Source organism: Corvus hawaiiensis, chromosome 10 (assembly GCF_020740725.1).
Source record: "Corvus hawaiiensis isolate bCorHaw1 chromosome 10, bCorHaw1.pri.cur, whole genome shotgun sequence".
Taxonomy (NCBI): Eukaryota; Metazoa; Chordata; class Aves; order Passeriformes; family Corvidae; genus Corvus; species Corvus hawaiiensis.
In genome coordinates, this window is record NC_063222.1 from 24,100,472 (window position 1) to 24,120,439 (window position 19,968).

General features: G+C 47.6%; 1 protein-coding gene across 9 annotated transcripts in view; it reads left to right on the forward strand.

Moving 5' to 3' along the window:
- TNIK (TRAF2 and NCK interacting kinase) overlaps window positions 1-19,968 on the forward strand; it is a 153,819-nt gene that overhangs the window by 66,774 nt on the left and 67,077 nt on the right. For all 9 annotated transcript variants that reach the window (XM_048314994.1, XM_048314988.1, XM_048314987.1 and 6 more), the window contains exons 3-4: window positions 13,999-14,055; window positions 19,011-19,136. In XM_048314994.1, the coding sequence (XP_048170951.1) occupies window positions 13,999-14,055; window positions 19,011-19,136 (183 nt within the window). The remainder of the gene's footprint in view (window positions 1-13,998; window positions 14,056-19,010; window positions 19,137-19,968) is intronic.

The following is a 19,968-nucleotide window of genomic DNA, read 5'->3' on the forward strand; positions in this document are numbered from 1 at the left end:
CTCTTGCAGAAGCCGTGACTGTGAGGAGCACTAGGACATCCCTGCCTCACCTCAGCCCTTCACCTGCATCGTGGGATGAGAGGAAATGGCTTCAAGTTGCCCCAGGGGAAGTGTAGATTGGCTATTAGGGAAAATTTCTTCACAGAAAGAGTTGTCAGGCACTGGAACAGGCTGCCTAAGGAAGCAGTTGAGTCACCACCCCTGGAGGAGTTTAAAAGATGAGTAGATGTGGCGCTTGGGGATGTGGTTTAGTGCTGGACTTGGCAGTGTAAGGTTTACAGTTGGACTCGTTGACCTTAAAGGTCTTTTCCAACCTAAACAATTCTGTGATTACTGAAACAACAACAACAACAACAACAACAAAAGAAGAGCCAAGCACATCTTATAGCTCCCTCTGGGAAATGTGATGTCTGTGGAAATATTAGAAACTAAATCCCAGGGTGATATTTCTGCAGCCAGTGTGTCCTGCTGAGCTACAGCTGTGGGAGGGATGAGAAATACCAGGCAATCTGACAAGTCAGTTTTCTGCTCCAAAGGCAAAGGGGCAGGTTACATTTATGATGGTATTTGTACAGAAAACCACATCTGTCCATGGGCTTTGGGTTATTTTTATGGGCATTAGAGAGGGGGTTGATCTTTTGCTCTCACAGACTGCTCATTACCCCTCTGATGCTGGTCAGATAGTAGGTGATAGTAACTGAATTTTTTCTTTTATCCTTCGCATTTAAGGAAACCTTCCCCTGTTCTCTCATAAATGCTGGCAGCTCCCTGTGTACTGATTGGAAACAGTCAGTGCTGCACTGGCGGAGCTGTCTGAGGCCAGGGTTGAAGCTGCAGAAGCCTGAGTCATTTCGTGGAGCAGATCAGCTTTTAATTACAATTTCTAGTGTGCTTTTTAAGCAGTCTTGTGGAAATGCTGTGTAGAAGCATTTGAATTAAAAATGTAAAGAAATTTTGTTGACTTTTTTTTTTCTTAAGTCTCCTGGGAAAACAAAAGCCCTTTGTGGCAGAAAAAAAAAATTAAGAATTTATAGGGCACTGTTGTTTGAAGGTGCAAATCACGGCTCTGCTGCGGGGTACGGGTGCGTGAGGAACAACTCCTGGTATTCACTAACGTGTTTCTACACTTAGGCAAGGCTTTGGAGGCTTTTTGCAGTATAGCATCACCCACTGCATCATCTTTATGGGGTAACTGCAGTACTATTTTACCCCTTTTGCTGGGGGATAACATCGAGCAGCAAAGAGCCCAGTCTCTCACCCAAGGTCAAGTGCACTTGGTGGGGATCCAGGAATAGCACCCAGCTGCTTGGCTCGGCCTTGGCCTCGCATCCCAGGAAATTGCCTCACGCCACACATCCCTGGCTGTGCTTTCCATCCTTTCTTGGAGTTTAAGACTCTGCAGCGCACTTAAAAATCAGCATTAACTCAATCAAGGCTCTAATGTAAAGGAAATTCATGCACCCTGTTAAGTGTATACCAAAACTTACCCCTGGCTGTGGGGGTTTGAAGGAGTGGGCAAACTGACAGGTTGGGTTTATTTCCCTGGAAAAATGCAGGGAGGTTTTCCCCTGTTCTTACATGTTGGTGGCTTCTACAAATCACCTTTGCCCACTCTGTTACAGGTGACCAGTCCCTGAATACCAAGCAGCATGAGCAAACTGGTGTTTTGTCTGACGGCCAGCTCTTGCTGAGGGGAAGGACCTTGAATATGAAAGAGCTTTTTAATGTGAATCTGCCTGTAACCTACTGGTGACTTTTAGTGCTTAGCAAACATTGATCCTGCTGGGAAAGGGTTAAAAGCCTGCGGTGGCCTGGGGGAGTGGCATGTTGTCCTGGCTGTAGGGAATGGGATTTCTGGGTGGCCTGAGCTGTCTTTAGGTAGGAGCAGGTCTGGAGTTATGCTTCTAAAGCTGTATCTTACCAATTTCTTTCTCTTAGTACAGCTGAAGTTGCAGGTTTGTGGTGTGACTCAGTGCAGTGCCTGGCCTTGGTTCCTTCCTGGCGTGCCTACAGCATGGCATAGTCCGTGTGGATTAGCTGTGGATGAGGTGCCACACTGAGCTTTTCAGATTTCCACTAAGATCTTTATCCAGTGGAATAAAAGGCCATCACCCCCTGCCCATATGTGTTCTCTCTGCAAAGCTGCAGGCAGCCTTCGTGAGCTGCCCACGTTCCTGCAGGCAGCTTTTTGGGCTGCTTTGAGAGCTTTTTTGTCTGCTTTGTTTCACTTTGCAAATAACAGTGAGTAAAATCCATAGCCTTCAGTCAGTTCCTTCAAACTGTACAGCATCGATTTGTGTCTGTACATGTTATTGCTCTCTGAGTAGGGCCCTTAATGGCTGGAGAGCCCTCCCGCATTGGTAACCACACCAGGCACTGGCTGCAGTCCCGGAATTGCCAAACAGTGACGTGCTGTGCCAGTGCTGGGCTCGTCCCTCGTGTCCCCAAGTGCTGAAGGTGGCAGGGACACTCGGTCCTTTCTGGCTTCCTCCCACTCATTCCTGAGCTGTACTGTTCCCATGTAATCCCTGGTACCAGCTTAACCTTCCTCTGCTTATCCCAAGTCCTCCTCCTCTTTTCCCTGCTTTCAAATTCCTGGCTAAAGCCTCTCTCTGCTGTGCTGCCTGTGGCAAGGCTGGATGGGGGTCACGCGTCAGGCTGGGGAGGCTCTTCTGGTTTGTGGGGTCTTTCAGGGCTCACTCCTTTCCTAGAGGAGCCCTTGCACCCCAGTTTCTCTGTTTTGTGGAGAAATGAGGACCAGTGAGGGGCCCTGGGTGTCCTGGGAGGAGGACCCTTTGCCATGCAAGGGCATCCCAATGGTGCCATCAGATCTGTTTGGCAGGGAAGGCAGGGAAAGGCAGTGACCTGGCTGCCTTGCTGCTTCATACAAAAGCTTTGCCTTGCCAGTGCAACGGTAGGAAATTCCTGCTTGAGAGAGGAGACTGGGAAATGGAGAAGCTGTAAAAGCAGTGCAGTTTAATCTGCTGATCGACGCCGTTGATCCCAGCCCACAAGGCTGGCTTAGAGGGTGAGCCACAGAGGGGCTGTTCCGCAGCGGAGTCAAGAATCTCATCTTTATCCCAGACAAAGCAGCGAGTGCACGTGTGACAGATGTAAATCAAATACAAGGGTGAAGGGGGCCTGCATGTCATTTCTCAGCCTCCCTTTTCCATTAAACAATTCTAAAATTTTGCTACTCTGTACCTGACTTGCTTGAAACATCGGACAACGTGAAAGCTTTGATGTCTCCCTGTGCAGCCAAATTCGTATGCATATCACAGAGGATTGCTCTAGGCATGGCTGGGTCTTTTAAATCAGTAGAACACAGGCACTGCAAAACGTTTATTGACTCCTGACAGTAAGTGACTCAGGGTAGGATGGGATGGACAGTAAGTTGTCAAGGCTGCTCAGGGCAGACAAAAACCCTAGAGGCGACTCTGGATGAAAGGGAGTGTGATGTCCATCTGCCTTCAAGTATGTGAGGTTTGAAATTGATATTTGAGCTGACATATATAGAGAAATGTGCAGCACAGGGTCTGCAGTATCTTGAGCTACAAAGTCATTGGGATTAGGGGAGCACCTCAGCGCTCCACAGCACAAGATATGGGGTTATTCATGTCGTTCTTACACTCATTTTCCTCACGCTACGACCTCAGTCACCCAAGAGATATATGTGAGACTTTCTGGCAGCTGTGGTATTTTCTCCTAAGCCCCATAAAACGTAAGTACCTTTATCAGCTTGTTACTTCTACCACCCTGAGACAGGGACTTGGAGTCAGCTGGCAACTGATGAATGAGTGAAGCCTGAATGTATGAATTGGCTCAGGTGCCAGTCAGCCTTGCCATGTGGGCAGGAATCAAGGGGGTCAGATCTGTGTTGATTCAAGTATTTGCAGGACTGGAAAGACTCAAAGAGGGAGGCAGTGGAAGGGTTGTAAGGATGGCTTGCTTAGAAAGTGGTTCAAGGTGACTGGACATAAATCCTGGCTCATGGTGTGTAGGTTCAGCCATTACCAGCATTGGGACTGGACCTCAGAAGTCCCCAAATTTCTACTGGATTTGGGGTGTTAGGGTTGGTGCACAAATGAACCCAGTGGGTTTGTGTTCAGGCTCCTTTCTGCAAGCAGGGAGTCGTGGAGCAGGTGACAGAGGTGAGAGCCCCATTTGATAACCCCTGCTGAGGTGTCCAGAGAGATCCATGGTGGGATCTCATCCTGAGTCATCGTGTCTGCAGAGAAACAGGGCCATGGGGGACGTGGGGCAGCATGGACAGCTGTGCTGTGCTGTGAGCTGAGCTAAGAGTCCTGCCCTGCAGGTATGTGGAGAAACACAGGGAATGGGAAAAATATGGCTGGGAGAGCAGGCTGGGCTGCTCAGTCAGCTGGGGTGATTCATGGGAACATGGGCACGGTTGGTTTGTGCCATTGGCAAGTCAATGAAATGCAATGGAATCCCTTCATGAAAAGCCATTGACAGCCATAGAGTTAAATTTCCTGAATTAAATGGTCGGGGAAACACCACAAATATTGGGCTTTCCTTTGTACTCAGTGTTCCTTACACAGGGACAGAAAAAAAGCACAAAACCCTCAACTAGCTTTAGATAACAGATGCCTCTGTGTTACCTGGCTCCCCTGTTGCTGTCTCCTGCCACCAGTGCTGTCCATCCCTGCTGCCAGAGAGGATGCCAAGCACTCAGGTTCACAGAAGGTGGTTCTCCCTTGCTGTTGTTGGTTGAAAAATCACCATGCACTTTATGTGCCACCTCCAAAACTGAATCTTGCTACTATAAAACTAGACCCGAAGTCAAGCATATGGCACTGCAGAGGTGTTTCCAGAAACTGCATTTCCATCACTGTGTGTAGTGTTTTTTCCGTAAGGGCCATTTTTTAAACTCGGTTTGCAAGACAGTTACTGATCTGGGGAATGGCTTAAAGAGCAGGTGACACTTCAGATGTTGCAAAGCAATTGTTTATTGTGTGGCACAGATAAATGGGGTACCAAAAGCCTGAGGAGGCTGAGGGGTACCTGTGTCCATTAGTGTTCTGGGATGGATTGCCATGAGAGGCAGCCGCACACGTTTGCAGGCATTAAGCCCTGTCTGCCCTGCAGCAGGGAGCAGGTTAGGAACAATCTCTTTTGAAAGGAATTGTTTCTCTACAAGTACAGAAGAAATAGCAGCAGCTGCCAAAACACACAGTTTTGTAGAGACTGTGCTGGTGCCCCTGAGCTCTGGACACAGCAGCTCGTTCTCATACTGAGCTTTTGCTCTGAAGTCATGAGCAGCCCCAGTCATTACAGAGAAGCTCCCTGGTGCCCTGGGATGCCTGTTCCTGTGTCCTGTACAGAGCTAGCTTCACCTGTGATGGGAATTGGTGCTCTGAAGCTGCTGGGCTTATCCCAGAGTTTGGGTTTGAATGTTGAAGCTGATGTGGTTCTGGCCATGGGTAAAGCCATCGTGCCCTGGGACCATGCAGAAATGCTTGGCTGTGGGCTGCAGACAGCAAAAGCGCGTGGAACTTGGGATCTGCGTGGCATTCTGCAGATGTGACAGCTCCCTGCTGCAGTCCAGACCTGGCCAGGTCTGTGATGGCCCCTGCCACACGTCAGGCAGCAGGGCTCTGGGGGGAAGGTGCCAGCTGTGGGATAGCCTGGCCCGTTGGAGAAGGCTGGGTCTTTCTTGGGCCACCCTCGAGAGCCAGGCATCTCCCTTGAGAGTACTGGGTGGGCCAGGCAGCACTGTTGCCTCTACAGCTCAGTGCTTGCCACTGGGAGGAACAACCTGGTGCCTCTATCAGAGATGTGGCCTGTGTGAAAGGGTGCCTTGTGGGTCTCCTAAAGGCAGATTTAATTTTAGTTATGAATACTGCAGTGTTGAATAGGCAGCGACATGAAACAGAAGCACAGTGGGGGTGTTAAGGGCTGGTAATAACATGGCTGTCATGAACTAATGTTGTTGGGAACAGGCTGTGCTGCCTCTTCTTAGCTGTGAAAATGTGCACTTGCAGAGGAGCTGGGGCAAAAGGAGGACAGGTTGTGTGTGAGAGGAAGGAGCACCCCAAGGCCTGGCTGCTGCCCTCCTTGCCTGGGGGGCTGCAGGTGATGGGCTGCTCCCCTTGGCAGAGACCCGTGGGGATTGCCCTGTGTTGGACCTGGGAATGCTGGGGCAGGGAGCAAAGCTCACAGAGGGCCTGGGGAGGCTGCATGGGGTTCAGTGGTAAATAGTGGCATCCCTTTCTTTCATCCCACTGATACTCTTTTGAATCCTGCTGCCTTCAGTGTGGGACCAACTCAGTGAATATTTTCCTAAACAGTGCTTGTCATTCTGGTTTTTATTATATATACATCACTCTTTGTCAGGAACATCTCTCGCTCCTTAGTCCTTTGGTGCCTCAGGTTTCCATAGGCTGCTCCTAAATCCCATTTGCAGTGTGTTTGCTGTGTGTTGATGATCTCCAGCTCTCTCTGCTCCCTGCAGTGGTGCTCAACCCACTCCTCTTCCAGCCTAGACTTGCTCACGTTGAGGCTTTGACCTCCCTTTCCCAAAGCAACGTTTGTTCCTGGGCTCTGGGAAAGCCCTGACAAATGCAGAAACACCTTGAAATCTGCTCTGCCGCAAGGCAAGGTTTGCTATGACCATGATGAGCAGACCTTCAAAAGCTGCATCTTCAAACACTTGTGGGCAAAATCTGTCACAGTCCTTGGTGTGACCGTGGAGGAGATACACAGCCTGGCATGGCCAGTGTGCTGGTGCTGAATGGTGCCACAGAGAGGGGGGACAGGCTTTCTAACCAGTGTTTTTCCCTGGGTGGAAATCAGAAGTGGAGCAGGCCACATCTAGAGGAATCATCTCCAGAAGCTTTTGGAAGGATTCAGGCTCTCTGATGCTGATTTTGGACTACTTAAGGCAATGGTTTTATCCATGGAAGAGGGAAACCTGGTTCTTCCTGAGCTGGAGGAGTCTCCAGCCTCATTTGAACTACAAGAGGGATAGAGGATGGAATAAGTACAAGCACTGGCGTAAGGGATGTGTTTCCCTTATGTAGGGAATATAAGACTGTAGTCTTGCTCACCTATATGCTGTAGTGCATGTTATTTCTGGAGATGAATAATATGCTAATTTAACAATTTAGTTTGTTAATCTAATAATCCTGCCTTCTTTACTTAACGTCAGAGCTATTGTGGAGCTGCATTAATGGAATTGCAGCTCTCTGAGCTGCAGGGTCCTGATCAGAGCTTGGATTGATACAGAGGACTGGAAACACTTCAGTCCGAAGGTCGGCTCTGGTGGGTCAGCACAGAGCATTAGCTTGGCCCTGTGCAATCAGAGGCTTCTGTGCTGGGAGCAGACTTAGGCTTTTCTAAAGGGAAGCTCTGGTTGTTCAGTCCAAACTGATGTATTAATAAAAAAGCCCAGCTGAGAACAAACAAGCAAGCAAAAAAAAATCCACTTTGTTTAGTTTATCTTTGAGTTTTCTGAATGTTTTTCAAGATTTTACTCTCCAAAAGCTTGGAAAAGATGACAGGTGTAAGGGGAGGAGTGAAATTTGTGTTTGTCCTGCTCAGGGAAGGTTGTCTGCTCTCCAGAAACAGCCCAAATGAAGGCAGCAGGGTGGGCAGAGGTGAAGATCGGTGCTCGAGTGAGCAACCAGTGTTCTGCAGGAGAGCTCAGGAGAGCAGAGGAGCAACCCTGGAGCCTCACCTGGCCACCAAGTGAGATGTCAAACACTGGATGCACCTTTTTTTGTTTTTCATAGGTTTGCCATTTCTGGTGTCAAAGCCTTGGAGTTTCAGGTGTGCCATGTTTATTGGAGGATGATGTTTACAGAGCGTCGAAGTGCGGGGGAACAGTCTGGGTGGTTTAAGTGGAATTTGCCCCAAGTCGAAAGGAACTGCAATAAGTCAGTCATGTCCTTTGGTGCCTTGAGGCAGTGGGATCACTTTGAAGCTTTGCAAAGCTGTTTTTAAACCCAGGAAATGATGGAGAGATGGAAGGGTGTGGAGAGAAGGAAGGACACTGCCATTGTGGTCACACTGCTTCTCTCAAAAAGCTCCCGCTGCAGTAAAGCAGAGAGATGGGGCTGAATTCCTGGGCAGGGTAAGGACTGGTCCCCAGGTGGTGTTCTGTGTCCCCACTGGCTTGAAATCTCACTCCCAGTACTGGAGTCAAGTGCAGGCAGCAACAATAAGGTTTGGCCCATGATTGCTCTGTTTTAATCAAAGAGATATGTTACTCTTTGTTAAAATAAACATTTTCCCCATCCTGTTTCATGACTCAATTTTTCTGATGCTGGCCTGCTATGCAGAGTATCCAATGTTTTAATTACCTTCTGAGATACATGGATTTATTTCAGATGTATTTGAAGAGATCTGTAAACCAAGTGCAAAGCTCGTGTATGTCATTTTTAGCCAGCTTGTTTTGGAGATTGCTGAATTTTCACACTAGAATAAGCCTATTTTTTACATCAATAAGTATTTTAGCCCCTCAGACTACTTGGAGAGGGGATTTTGGCACCCTCAAGATTGCTTTCAATGGGAAACCAAGTACATAAATGTGCCTATACTCTGTAAAAGCTGAGAACAAATCATGCCAGGTGCTATAAAATGGTCTAATGTACAGCAGGATAGCAGTTCAGATTCACGGCTCCTGTTGGAAGGCAAAGCTCCTTCTCCCAGGAAAAATTGGATGCAGTTTTCAGTGCATTAGTGCTAAAGTGCCTTCATGCTAAAAATCTTGGACCGAGTCCCTGGATTACCTTTAACTACAGGAAAACAAGGAACTGGCAGGACCTAGACCATAGACCTGTGTGAAGTTCTGGCTCATCCCAGGAGATCTTGGCTGCAGAAGGTCTTGAATGCTGAAACAGAGTCTGGAGGAGATGGGACTCACCAGTGAACACCTTGAATGGTGCCTGTGCAGAAGTAGGGGCTGGGCAAAGAGTTTCTCATAGCACTTACCAAAAATTAACACAGAGAAGTGAGCTGGTGACTTCTAACCTGGTAAAATCTCTGGTGTCCTGTGCCATTCCCGTTGTAGGAGGAATATGCAGGATGTGGTGGTGCTGAGGATGTCTGATGGCTGGGTTTGGAGGCAGGAGTAGGACAGTAGAAAGGTTGGTTGTTGGGCTGCTGGCACCAGGCTCAGTATTTTAACTGCAACAGAAATGTAATGGAAGAAATTTACTTGGGAGGTTTCTCTGCTGCCAAAGTGGTAATATTTGGACTTCCATGAGAGTTTTTGTTGTTTGTCTCAGTTCACTGAGATTCTCTGTGAGACACAGCGTTCCTCAGTGGTGAGGGCTGGCGTTGTGGTCTGGTCCCAGCAGGGCTGTTCTTGTCCAAATTTCAGCAGGGCCTTGCAAGAGCACCCTGATCCCACTCATTTTAATATTTACATGCAGCATGAGTAAGGGCAGTGCAAAATGGTTGGATTATAAGTGTTTTGCTGTAAAGTATCAGACATACAACATGGTTACTCCCCTAAGTGCCTGCAGTGGGAATTTTGTATGCACAGGGTGTTGGAGGCTGCGTATCCAGGCTGGGAAGTGTAAGAGATGTTGCTCTGCCTGGCAGAAGGAAATGGGAGCTCTGCATTTCTCAAGAAAGTGACAATTCTGGTTGTGTCCCACTGGCTGCAGCAGGTGGTGGGCCACTTATTTTGTTGGATGAATAAAAGCCGACAGCACAAGTTAAGTAAATATGATGGAATACATTTCTGGGTACAGAAATTGCAGATTTTGCTTAGAGGTGAAATCCGTGCTTGTGCTAGGAAAATTTTAAAAAGCAACAATCAATCATCCTCTTTCTGTCCTTAAAATGTGGACTTGAATTTTGGGCCAAGATATGAAGTTGTTGTCTAAAAAGGCTGATATTGAGGCCAGGGTTTATTTATTTAGTAAATATAATGCCTGATTGCATCAATTGATGTTTAAAAGCATTTACCAATGTTCTCTGGTCCGTTACACTTTATGGAGTGTGAGGACCACAACCTTTGAAGAAAAAAAACTGGTGATGCTTGCTTCATTTGTAGAAATTAGTCTTAATACTTGACATTATCAGGTTAGTGACAGTTGATATAACGTTTTGAGAGTAATTAGGAGCATGAATTTATGCTCAGGTGGATGTTTAATTAAAAATTGTGGCAGCTTTGAAGATCATGCTTGAATAATCCTGAGGCTGAAATGTGCGTTTGTACCCAAGTGAACTTTGACAGCAAATCTGGAGAGGGGGAAATGCTTTAGTAGCTCAGATTTCCTCCTGTAGGTTTTATGCCATCAGTGTCTGTAACAGTGCTGAATTCACGAAGAGCCAGAGGCAGAACCTGCTGTGGGACAAGAGCAGGGAGATGTTGGAGGATGTTTGTGTGTTCGAGGCCTCTAGGAGCTGTACCCCAGGTGGTGCTGGCAGTGCTCCTTCAAGCCATGCAGTGCTGGCTGTGAACAGCCAACATGGGGGTGACCAAAGTCCTCCTGGAGAGCTCTTCCTTCCTCTCCTTGGGTTTCTGGAGGTTCACCCCACGTGAGTGGGGAGGGAGCGCTGGGAAAACCCATGGTTACATCCAAAGCAAAGGCGGTGTCGTGCAGGAGTTTGAGCCCTGCAGCAGGGTGGGGATGGTGGTGGGATGGTGGGATGTGGTGGAAGGTTGGGCTCAGGGAATGATCCTGGTTCTCGTGCACCTCTTGCCCTTCTGTGCGAGCATCTGGAAGCAGCTCACCCCCAACAAACGGGAAAATCCTGAACAATAGGAGATCAAGAGGGTGGGAAGACAAAGTGTTACAGATTGCTGAGGAGCACATCTGCTCCTTTCCCACAGCAGACAGGTGACTAAAGGCAGGCAGGAGGTGAGGAGGGCGCATGGAGCAAGGGTGGCTCAATGATGGCTGTTCCCTGCCAGCTACCTTTGCTCCTGTCACCAAAAGTATTGCTGGTGCTGTGGTCTGAAGGCTACGAGTGACTGTTTTACCCAGGAAAGGTCCCATCCTCCTGAGGGCTTTGCCTTCGGGCACCTTCTCCAGCATGTCCCTGGGGGCACCAAAATGGAGGACTTTTGAAAAAGTGGAGATTTTCTCTTGAACTTCAACACTTCTTGCCTGTTTTGACCCACATCTTTGGTGTCGAGGAGGCAGAGTTGAGCAGGGGAGCAGGAATAAGGCTCAGTCTTAGTGTGGTTTTTGAGTGGAGGGCATTGCTGTGGTGATGGTTTAAAGGAAAAATCCAAGTTTTTATGGGTGAAGGACGCGCAGGAGGTAAAAGCATCACAACAGGGGCTTTTTGGTGCTTTTCTTATCCTCATACCCCAATCCTCTTTTGTAGCTTTCTTACAGCAGCACAGATTAACACTGGAAAACTTAACACTTGACATTAATTAATTCCCAATTTCAGCTTGCCTTGGCTTTGGCACAGGTGGCTCCACTGCCTGATCCAGCTGGATACTTTGGAGAGACTGCAGAGGCATGGGTGCTTCTAATCTTGCTTCCAGGCTTTGGGCACAGGCACTGGAATCTGTGTGGCCAAGGTGCCAGAGTTGGCTGGTGGCTGACGCTGTGAGAGGGCTTTGCTGCTGCCGTGGCGTCTTTTAATGGGTACAGGTTGGATGTTGATTTAATTCCTCTGTTATATTTCTCACTTCCAGTTCTCAGTGTCTTCCTTCAGCCTCTCTGTATACTTATTGCAAATTCAAGAACATCTGCAGTAGGCTAAAAATCCACTGGGTTTTCTAAACTATTTATGAAGGTTTCACAGCAAGTCTCAGTGCTGAGCAGTAGGTTGAATTAAAAGGGATGGTTGGCTAGTGAGGAGATGCCTGTTTTCCCTGGATGGCTTCGTCTGTCAGGGTGAAGCTCTACAATCCATCGTCATGAACAAACTATAGAACAAAAAAACCTTTGCTACAGTATCCCAGGGTGAACACTTACTGGTTCTACTCTGCCTGATTTTTGCGTGACTAAGTGCCCCTCATGGCTTACATTAACATATGTTTCCGAGTGGTTTATTTTGTTTTGGTAAATGCTTACACGATATTAAATTCTTACCATTGTCTGTAAATATTTGGGAGGTGTGCAAGGAGGCAGCAGATTCCTGGGAGAGGGATGCTGTGGACACATAGGGATCCATTTCTCCTTGGCTAGTACTGAGGGAAGCAGCAGCACTTCACCACGGCAAGGCTGGGGCATTTCCTTAAAATATAAAATGAGGTGGTGATGCATCAGATGAAGGCAGGTATAACTCCTAAATCCATGGTTTGAAATGCCCCAGCTTGCTTCCTCCTCCTCCTCCTCCTCCAGTTCACAGGAGATGGGGCGTGCCATGGTCCAAGTGTTTACCCTGCTGGTGCTCTGTGGGCTTTAATTAAAGTGTCAGTACACGTGAGGACTTCCTGGGCAAGCCAGCAAGGATGAATTTAGGAAGAGGAGGATTTGTTTCTGCAGATCATGCTGTCTAAATAGATGGTGTCTAGCGACGTGCCCCTCCTTCCCGACAGCCGCATCCAGGGGATGCTTCAGCCGCTGCCCGGGGCTGCTGGGCTGTGCTTGGTTCTGTTCCTTTTTATGTTGCACATATTTTAAAATAAAGCTCTTTTTCCGCTGTTAGAACATGCAGTTGCTCAGGACATATAAATTGTGTTAATAAATGAGCGAGGCGCCCTGGTGGGTGAATTGGCTTCCTGGTGAAGTCATAAATTTGGAGAGGATGATGCTGCCTTGCTCCACAGCCGGCGCGTGGGTTTGCTTCCTAGCGCCGTGCCTGGAAACCTGAGGGACCAGGCAGAGGTTCCCATGTCTGGTAATTTAGGGTTCTTGAGCTGAGATGGTGTGAAAGACCATCTCCAGCCTGCAGGAGGGCTGGGAGACCTGACACAAACCCCAGCTCATCGTGTACGCTGGTGTGGAGGCAGGACAAGCCTGCAATTTAGGAAAAGCTTCTATTTTTCCCTGTTTGTACCATGCTGCAGCTTGACCCCTCTCCACCTCTGCTCCTGGTTGTGTCCTTGCTGTGTTAATTACCAGTGCTGCAGGGCAGGAGCTGCCATTCTCTCTGTGTCTTCATATCTCACATGATGGGGCCTAGGGCAGCTCCCACGGTAAATAGGGATGGAAACTGGGAAGTAGGGGTGCTTACCTTTGCCTGCCAGCTCTCCTGTTTGGATCAGCACTTGCTGGCTTTCCTGGAGGAAAAGCATATTTTCCTCAGACTGCCTGGTTTGGAAGCAGAGCACATGTCCTCCAGTTGGGGGTGGGAATGATTTGATATGAACAATCTGGATATGATGTTGGGTGATTTGTTTCTCGGGAATGGAGGAAAGGCTGGGAATTGCTTTGCTTGATAGCAGTTGTGTTGGTTTTAAGACCTCATAAATAGTTGGAGCTCTTTTATATTTTCACCATCTCTCCCAGGCATTTTCCCATTAGGATTAATGTAGTCGAGCACTGTGCAACAAACAGTTCATTGCAGTGGTTTGCTGATTTTTTCAGTTGCTGAAAATTTAAAAAACCTCTCTAGGCTGCTAACCAAGGCTTTCAGAAAATGAATAAATTACTGGTCAGAGTGAATATGGTACCCTGCAGGCCAGGGGTCCCGGTGTGTCCCCAGGTCCATGAGAGCTGGGATGGGACACAAGTGGACTGAAGGCAGTGTGGGTATCCCAGCCAGCACATTCCCATCAGCTCAGCTCCAGCAGCCCATTTCCAGCCGAGTCATGCTCTGTGCTCAGGAGAGGCCCTGAGCTGGTTTTTGTGCATGGCTGAGCATTAAAGGGTATTTCCAGCACTTGTTTGCCAGGAAAATACAGCACTGAAGGCCCTGTACTAATTAATTGTAATGGCAGGAGGAAAGGGAGGGAATTGCTTTCCCATCATAGCTGCTGTGAAGATGCTCTTGAAAAAGCAACAAATAATGTGTGGATGCTGCCAGGGCGAGGAGATTGTTTAAGGATGTTGTTCACTGTGAGGAAAACACTGTCACTGAGCAAAACCAAACAAACTTCTCCCTTTTATTTTGCAGGGTCGTCATGTTAAAACAGGCCAGCTTGCTGCTATTAAGGTTATGGACGTCACCGGGGTAATGTATCCTCCTCCTCCTCCTGCATCCTTAAATTACAGATAAGGGGAGAAAGGGGAAGGGGTGTGATAATGTGTGGGGGTGGGTGGAAAACTGATGTTCCTGGGAAGTAAATTGCCTTTGTCTTAATGTGATATGTGCCATTAAGAGGTTTTAGTTTTAATAAATACTTGAGAAAAAAATAAATCTGAAAGAGATTTGGAGACGGAGTACTTTCACGCTGAAACAAAAGCAACATCCAGTTCCAGCAGTGGCTCTTTTAAATGCCTTAATAAATTCTGAAGAAAATCATAGAATTTGGGTTTGGAAGGGACCTTAAAAATCCAGTTCCAACCCCCTGCCATGGGCAGGGACACCTTCCACTATCCCAGGTTGCTCCAAGCCTTGTCCAACCTGGCCTTGGACACTTCCAGGGATGGGGCAGCCACAGCTTCTCTGGGCAATCTGTGCCAGGGCCTCGCCACCCTCACAGGGAAGAATTTCTTGCCAATATTCCATTTAACCCTGCCCCCTGTCAGTTTGAAGCCATTCCCCCTTGTCCTGTTGCACATGACCTTGTCAAAAGTAGCAACAGGATTGTGTATTCATAACTCATTTTTGTTTCTCTGCATCCATGATTTTCACTGAAGAGCTTTTGTTCACCAAAACTATGTTGCAATTATTGTCATGAATAACTTCACAAGGCAAGTTGAATAATTCCTGTGCATCCTACTGATAAAGAGGAAAAAAACCACACCACCCTGGTCTCAAAGGTGGCTCTTTCGAAACTTATGTCAGAATGAGAGAACCAAGAATTTACCAATTATTAAATGAATAACAAAATTGAGGGTAAGACTAGTTTCACCACTTCCCAGTTGCCACAAAAGAAAAACTGAGTTGCTATGATCCCTAAAACCCTAAACAGATCCATTTAGGAGCGTGGCATGAAGATGCTTTTTCTTCAATAATTTTTTTCTAAGTGCAGTACTACCCCTGCCAAAGTTCCTGCACTGGAAACAATGCCAGGCTTGGGAGTAAGAATGTGGTATTTTGTGTTTTGGGATTTTTTTTTTTTTTTTTTTAAACTGGAATAACACATATCAAAATTAGGACTTGATCACAATCTACCCACCTTAATTTTTGAGTTAATGTTTTAAATTAGCTTTCAGGAGCTCAGCACATACAGAAAAGACTCTCTGTGAAAGCAGTCAGCTGGCCTTGGGAATCTGTTTTGAAATACCTTAGATGCTGTGGTGTGGTATTAATATCTATGGGACCTTCATCCAGGTTATTTTTGGTGCTAACAGGTGAAATGATGTGTGGAAATAAGTCTGTAAATGTGAATGAGATTTGTTCCTGTTTACTTGCAGTATCTACAAGTGCCATTTATCTCGTTCCCGTGGGAAGCAGGCTCTAAGGGAATAGGCAGACCCACCAAGCATAAACCCATGACATAAATAGCAGTGAAATTCCCATGGGATGAAGTCTGATGTTAGAATGAATTTTAGCTGAGAAATCAAAATATTACTCTGAGGCCAAACACAGGCTTAAATTTGAATCCTCACTTAATTCAGTGGTTTGAAAACACCATTGCTTCCAAGGAAAGATATTGGAGGAAAGTACCTGAAATCTGATCCCGACCAGTAATAATTTCATACACATCTTAAAGTAGATGTCCCTGATCTAAAACTTCTCCTTGGCAAAGCTGGCCCTCATTTCTGAATGTGGAAGGTGTAAATCAGGTATTTGTCATGGGATGTGGTTTTTGGATATTTAATTATTTTCCCCTTAGGTTGCTTTTAGGCAGGGAAGGCATGTTCAGGGCAGGACCAGGCTCGGGCAGGATGGGCAGTGACCACGGTGCTGGCAGTGCAAACCTGTGCCATGGTGTGCCAGTTTAGACAAATTTGGAGGGAAATACCCTCTGATAGAAGGCAGGTTACAACCAGCCCTCCCCCACCAGGTTCGGGGAAAAAAGAAATTTTCCTCGGAGGAAAGTGAAAGAGATAGAAAACTATTTATTTAACAAACACACAGGAAAAGTGTAATAACACTAAATAATGAAACCTCTCGCTGTGGAGAGAAACCTGGGAAGATTTCAGAGTCCTTCTGTAGGTGTGGTCTCTCTCCTCCTCCTCAGAGCTGGGTGGGTGTGGGCCCACCTCCGGGGCCTCGGTGCAAAATTCTCCTGATGTGTTCTGATGTTCAAACAGTCCAGAAGAGAAGAAGGGAAAAGCCAAAGTCCCAGAAAACCAAAGTTCAGCTCTCGGTCTTCCTCCGGAGAAGAGGAGCTGAAAGCTGGCTGTAAAGCAAGAAGGGTGCTTCCTCTGCTCTTGCTGCTGCAGCAGGAGAGGAGTGTGTGTCTGTGTCCTTGAACAACCATTTTTGAAAAGTTCACTTGGTTTTTTCCTCTCCCCCCTCTCAGGCTCAGTTTAAGGGCACAGAAAGGCACAGAATTAATTACCGGGCATAGAACAGCAATAGGGGATACAACATCATAAAGTCAACCCAAGACACATGGTGAGGGCTGCTTGTGCCTCATAGCTTGTGGTGCTGGAGACACTTCCAGAGCCATGTCTTCCAGCCACTGCAGGAATGGTCCTGGGTATTGCTTCTGGAGGAGTTTCTAAAGCTGGTCCCTGCATTGTGCCTACAGCCATGCTTGGCACCTGATCCAGGCTCAGTGCAAAGGCTGCTGCTGAAAACCCAAACTCACTCCTTCACCTCCTCCTCACACACAATTTCAGTGCTTCATTTGATCCTGACCTTCCATCTCACCTGTTTTTCCAGGATATCTCTGTTGACAGTGTGTCTTTCAGAAGTCAGCAGAGAACAGACTTAGTGTGGCCATCTGCAGCTTTTAGAGGGTAAAGCCCAGGCTGGATGGGACTCTGAGCAACCTGGTCTAGTGGAAGGTGTCCCTGCCCATAGTGGGGAGGTGGAACTAGGTGATCTTCAAGGTCTCTTCCAACCCAAACCATGGTGATTCTGTGTTCACTGAGCTCCCAGAGCAGCGTCTCATCCTGACCACGTGCCTTACACTAAATCCGGACAGGCTCCTGACAAGGACGCTTTGTTTAACTCATCCCCACTCTTGCTAATTGTCTGTTAGGGAAGATTGCAGAATAGAGGCCCTCAAATTACAGCACTTCATCAGTTTGGGCAGCTGCTATCTCTGAATTAAGAGTTCAGATTTGTTTTTGAGGGGCTGGTCCTGCTGTGTGCTGCATGACCTACTTCCAGCGATGGATGCAACAGAATTGATTGATGGAGGCAAAGTGTGGCAGCAAAGCCTGGCCTGTGGCTTTTGTTGGGTTTGGGATTGGAGTATTTGCAGCAGTTTGCTGTGATGGTTCCATTTTCTTCCCTTCCTCACTGGATTTGCTGGGGATGATTGATCTCAGTAGGCCTGCTTGGAGCAGGAGCCTGGGCCAGAGCCCCTGAGCCTGGCCATGCAGACACGTCCTCAGGTGCCATCCACAGCTCTGATGCTTTGGAGGTGTTTTCCCCCCATTTTGAGTTCTTCAACTTGAAGACAGAGTTAAAATAAAACTGTAGACCAAGTATCCCTCTGCCTTCCCTTCATTTTTTCCTGGAGAGCCAGGAATGAATTGAGGGATGACTGAAAAGCTGGCTGGGTGCTCAGAGAGCTGGAGGGATTTTGTGCTGAGGGTTGCTCCTTGCTCCCGGCACTGTTGAGCATCCAGCTGCTTTTTAGTTGTTGCAAAGGGCTTCAATTAAAAAAATCACCTCTGTGGCCTGATAAACTTCATGTTACATTCCTTGGTTTCCTGGACAGATGAAAACGAGCAAAGTTGTGTTGACTTGAAGAAAAGAGGCGATAAAGGTTCTTCCAGAATAGTCCCCTGGTTTTCTTTGTAATGTTTGAGTCTGTTCCTCCTCCTCTTTTGTGCTTATACCCTCTGTGTTCTTACCAAAAATAAAACTGGAGGTTGTTTATGCAAGATCCATCCAGATATTTCTTGTACTTGTTCCTCCTATCCTCACCTTTGCTGTTCTTCCCTGAATGGAGGAGCGTAGTCACTAAATCACTTCCCATGGTATTTTGGGAAGAAAGACGTGTTTCTGTCCATGTTGTGTGACACCTGGTCAGGGGGCACTTGCTCCTCGAGAAGAGCTGCTCCTGCAGCTGTGCTGCTCTGTGGGTGTCTTGTCCTTTGCCCATCTGAAAAACTGAGGTCAAGAGAGGCAGGTGAGGGACACGAGGGGAATAAAGGAGGATAAAGAGCAAACAGCCCTTCTGGTCCTTTATAAAAAAGCTCACTGACATCAAGGTGCTAAGTGCTGCCTGTGGAAATACAGCGGGCTGGAATTCAGTCAGCTTAAAATAAAACCAGGGCACGTCTGATGGGTCTGAGAACAAAGAGGTGGGATATCAAAACAGGAATTGGTGTGGCTCCTCTGCCTCAGCTGCTTCAGCTAATGCCACTTTGCAGATGGGACAGAGAGGGGCTGGGACAGCCCATGGGAATGGTACTTGTCACCAGGACTGAGTTAGTCTGATGGAGTTTGTGGACAGGCAGCACCTGCCTGCTCCCAATGTGGTGCCACCCCACCACCAGCAACTCCTGATTTCTCCAGAGGTCTTGTGCTCCTTCCATGGTGGGCAGGAGTGATGTGCCAGAGGGCCTGGAGCACTGGAGCACTTCTGCCATGCAGTGGTTTCTAAAAGAACACCTTGGACCTCTGGTGTGTCTGTGAGGGTGTGTGATGCATCACTGGGGTAATGCAGGTATGGTTGAGCCTCACAGCAACATTAGACTCCAGTCCAGCTCTCAGGCTCCCAGGATCTGCTGCAAAGTGGCTGTAAAAAATGGTGCAAAAAAGCTGTGAGAGTTTGGTCAGGAATGGGGTGCTTGGAGGTTCACCCACATACAAAGACAACTCGGACCCTGTGAAGTGCCATCTCCTGATGCCTTTGGTTTTGTTTTTCTTTTCTTTTCACCTCATCCCAGGATGAAGAGGAAGAGATCAAACAAGAAATTAACATGCTGAAGAAGTATTCTCACCACCGAAATATTGCTACGTATTATGGTGCTTTTATTAAAAAGAACCCACCAGGAATGGATGATCAGCTCTGGGTAAGTTGCTTTCTTCTCTTTAAAATAACTGGGATTTGACACAGATTATTTACTCTGAATTGTCCTCTTACCAGCACCCAACTTACACAAAACTCCTTATTTTGCATCCATCTTTTTCAAAGTTATGCCTTTGAACAGGCTTTTGCTGCACTGCAAAACATTTCTCCATTTTGCCATAAAATCTTCGCAGGCTGATTGTAAACCCATTTTTATTCTTTGTTACTATATTCAGATGAAAATCATTCCATCCTCTGGCAGTTGGAGGGAGCCGGGAGCTTTGCTGGGAAGATGGAAGCTGAGGGGGGATGCTGCGTGGTTCCTGGCAGCTGTTGGTGCTGCCCCCTGTGCTTCGTGTTTCATGGAGCCTGTGCAGGCAGATAAAGAGGAGGGGAACAGTGAGGAGAGGTCAGGGAAGTCTGTGGCTGCTCAGCCACTTCGGTGGAGACGCCTGACGTTGCTGAAGGGCACCAAGCTGCTTTGTGTCTCCGTAAATCCTCAGCTGCCTCCTCCCGCTGCTTCCCTTGTCAGGGCCTTCTCGGGTATTAATTCAGCATTCCCAGAGCAAGGAGGATGGAGTTTAAATCTGCTCTATCCTTGGGGAGAGACAGAGCATCAGAGCCCACTCCCTTTGGCAGCAGCTGGTGCTCAGGGGCCGGGCAGGGCAGTGACACCACAAATCAGGGCTCTGGCCGTTGCTGTAAATTTAATTAAAGTTGTGCTGTGTTCTGAGCTTGGCTGTGCTGGTTGGAGTCTCTGGAGCAGCAGCCTGCAGTGCCCGTGGCCATCAGAGCAGCAGCGTAGGACCCTGCTTTCCTTAGAGCTCCATTGAAGA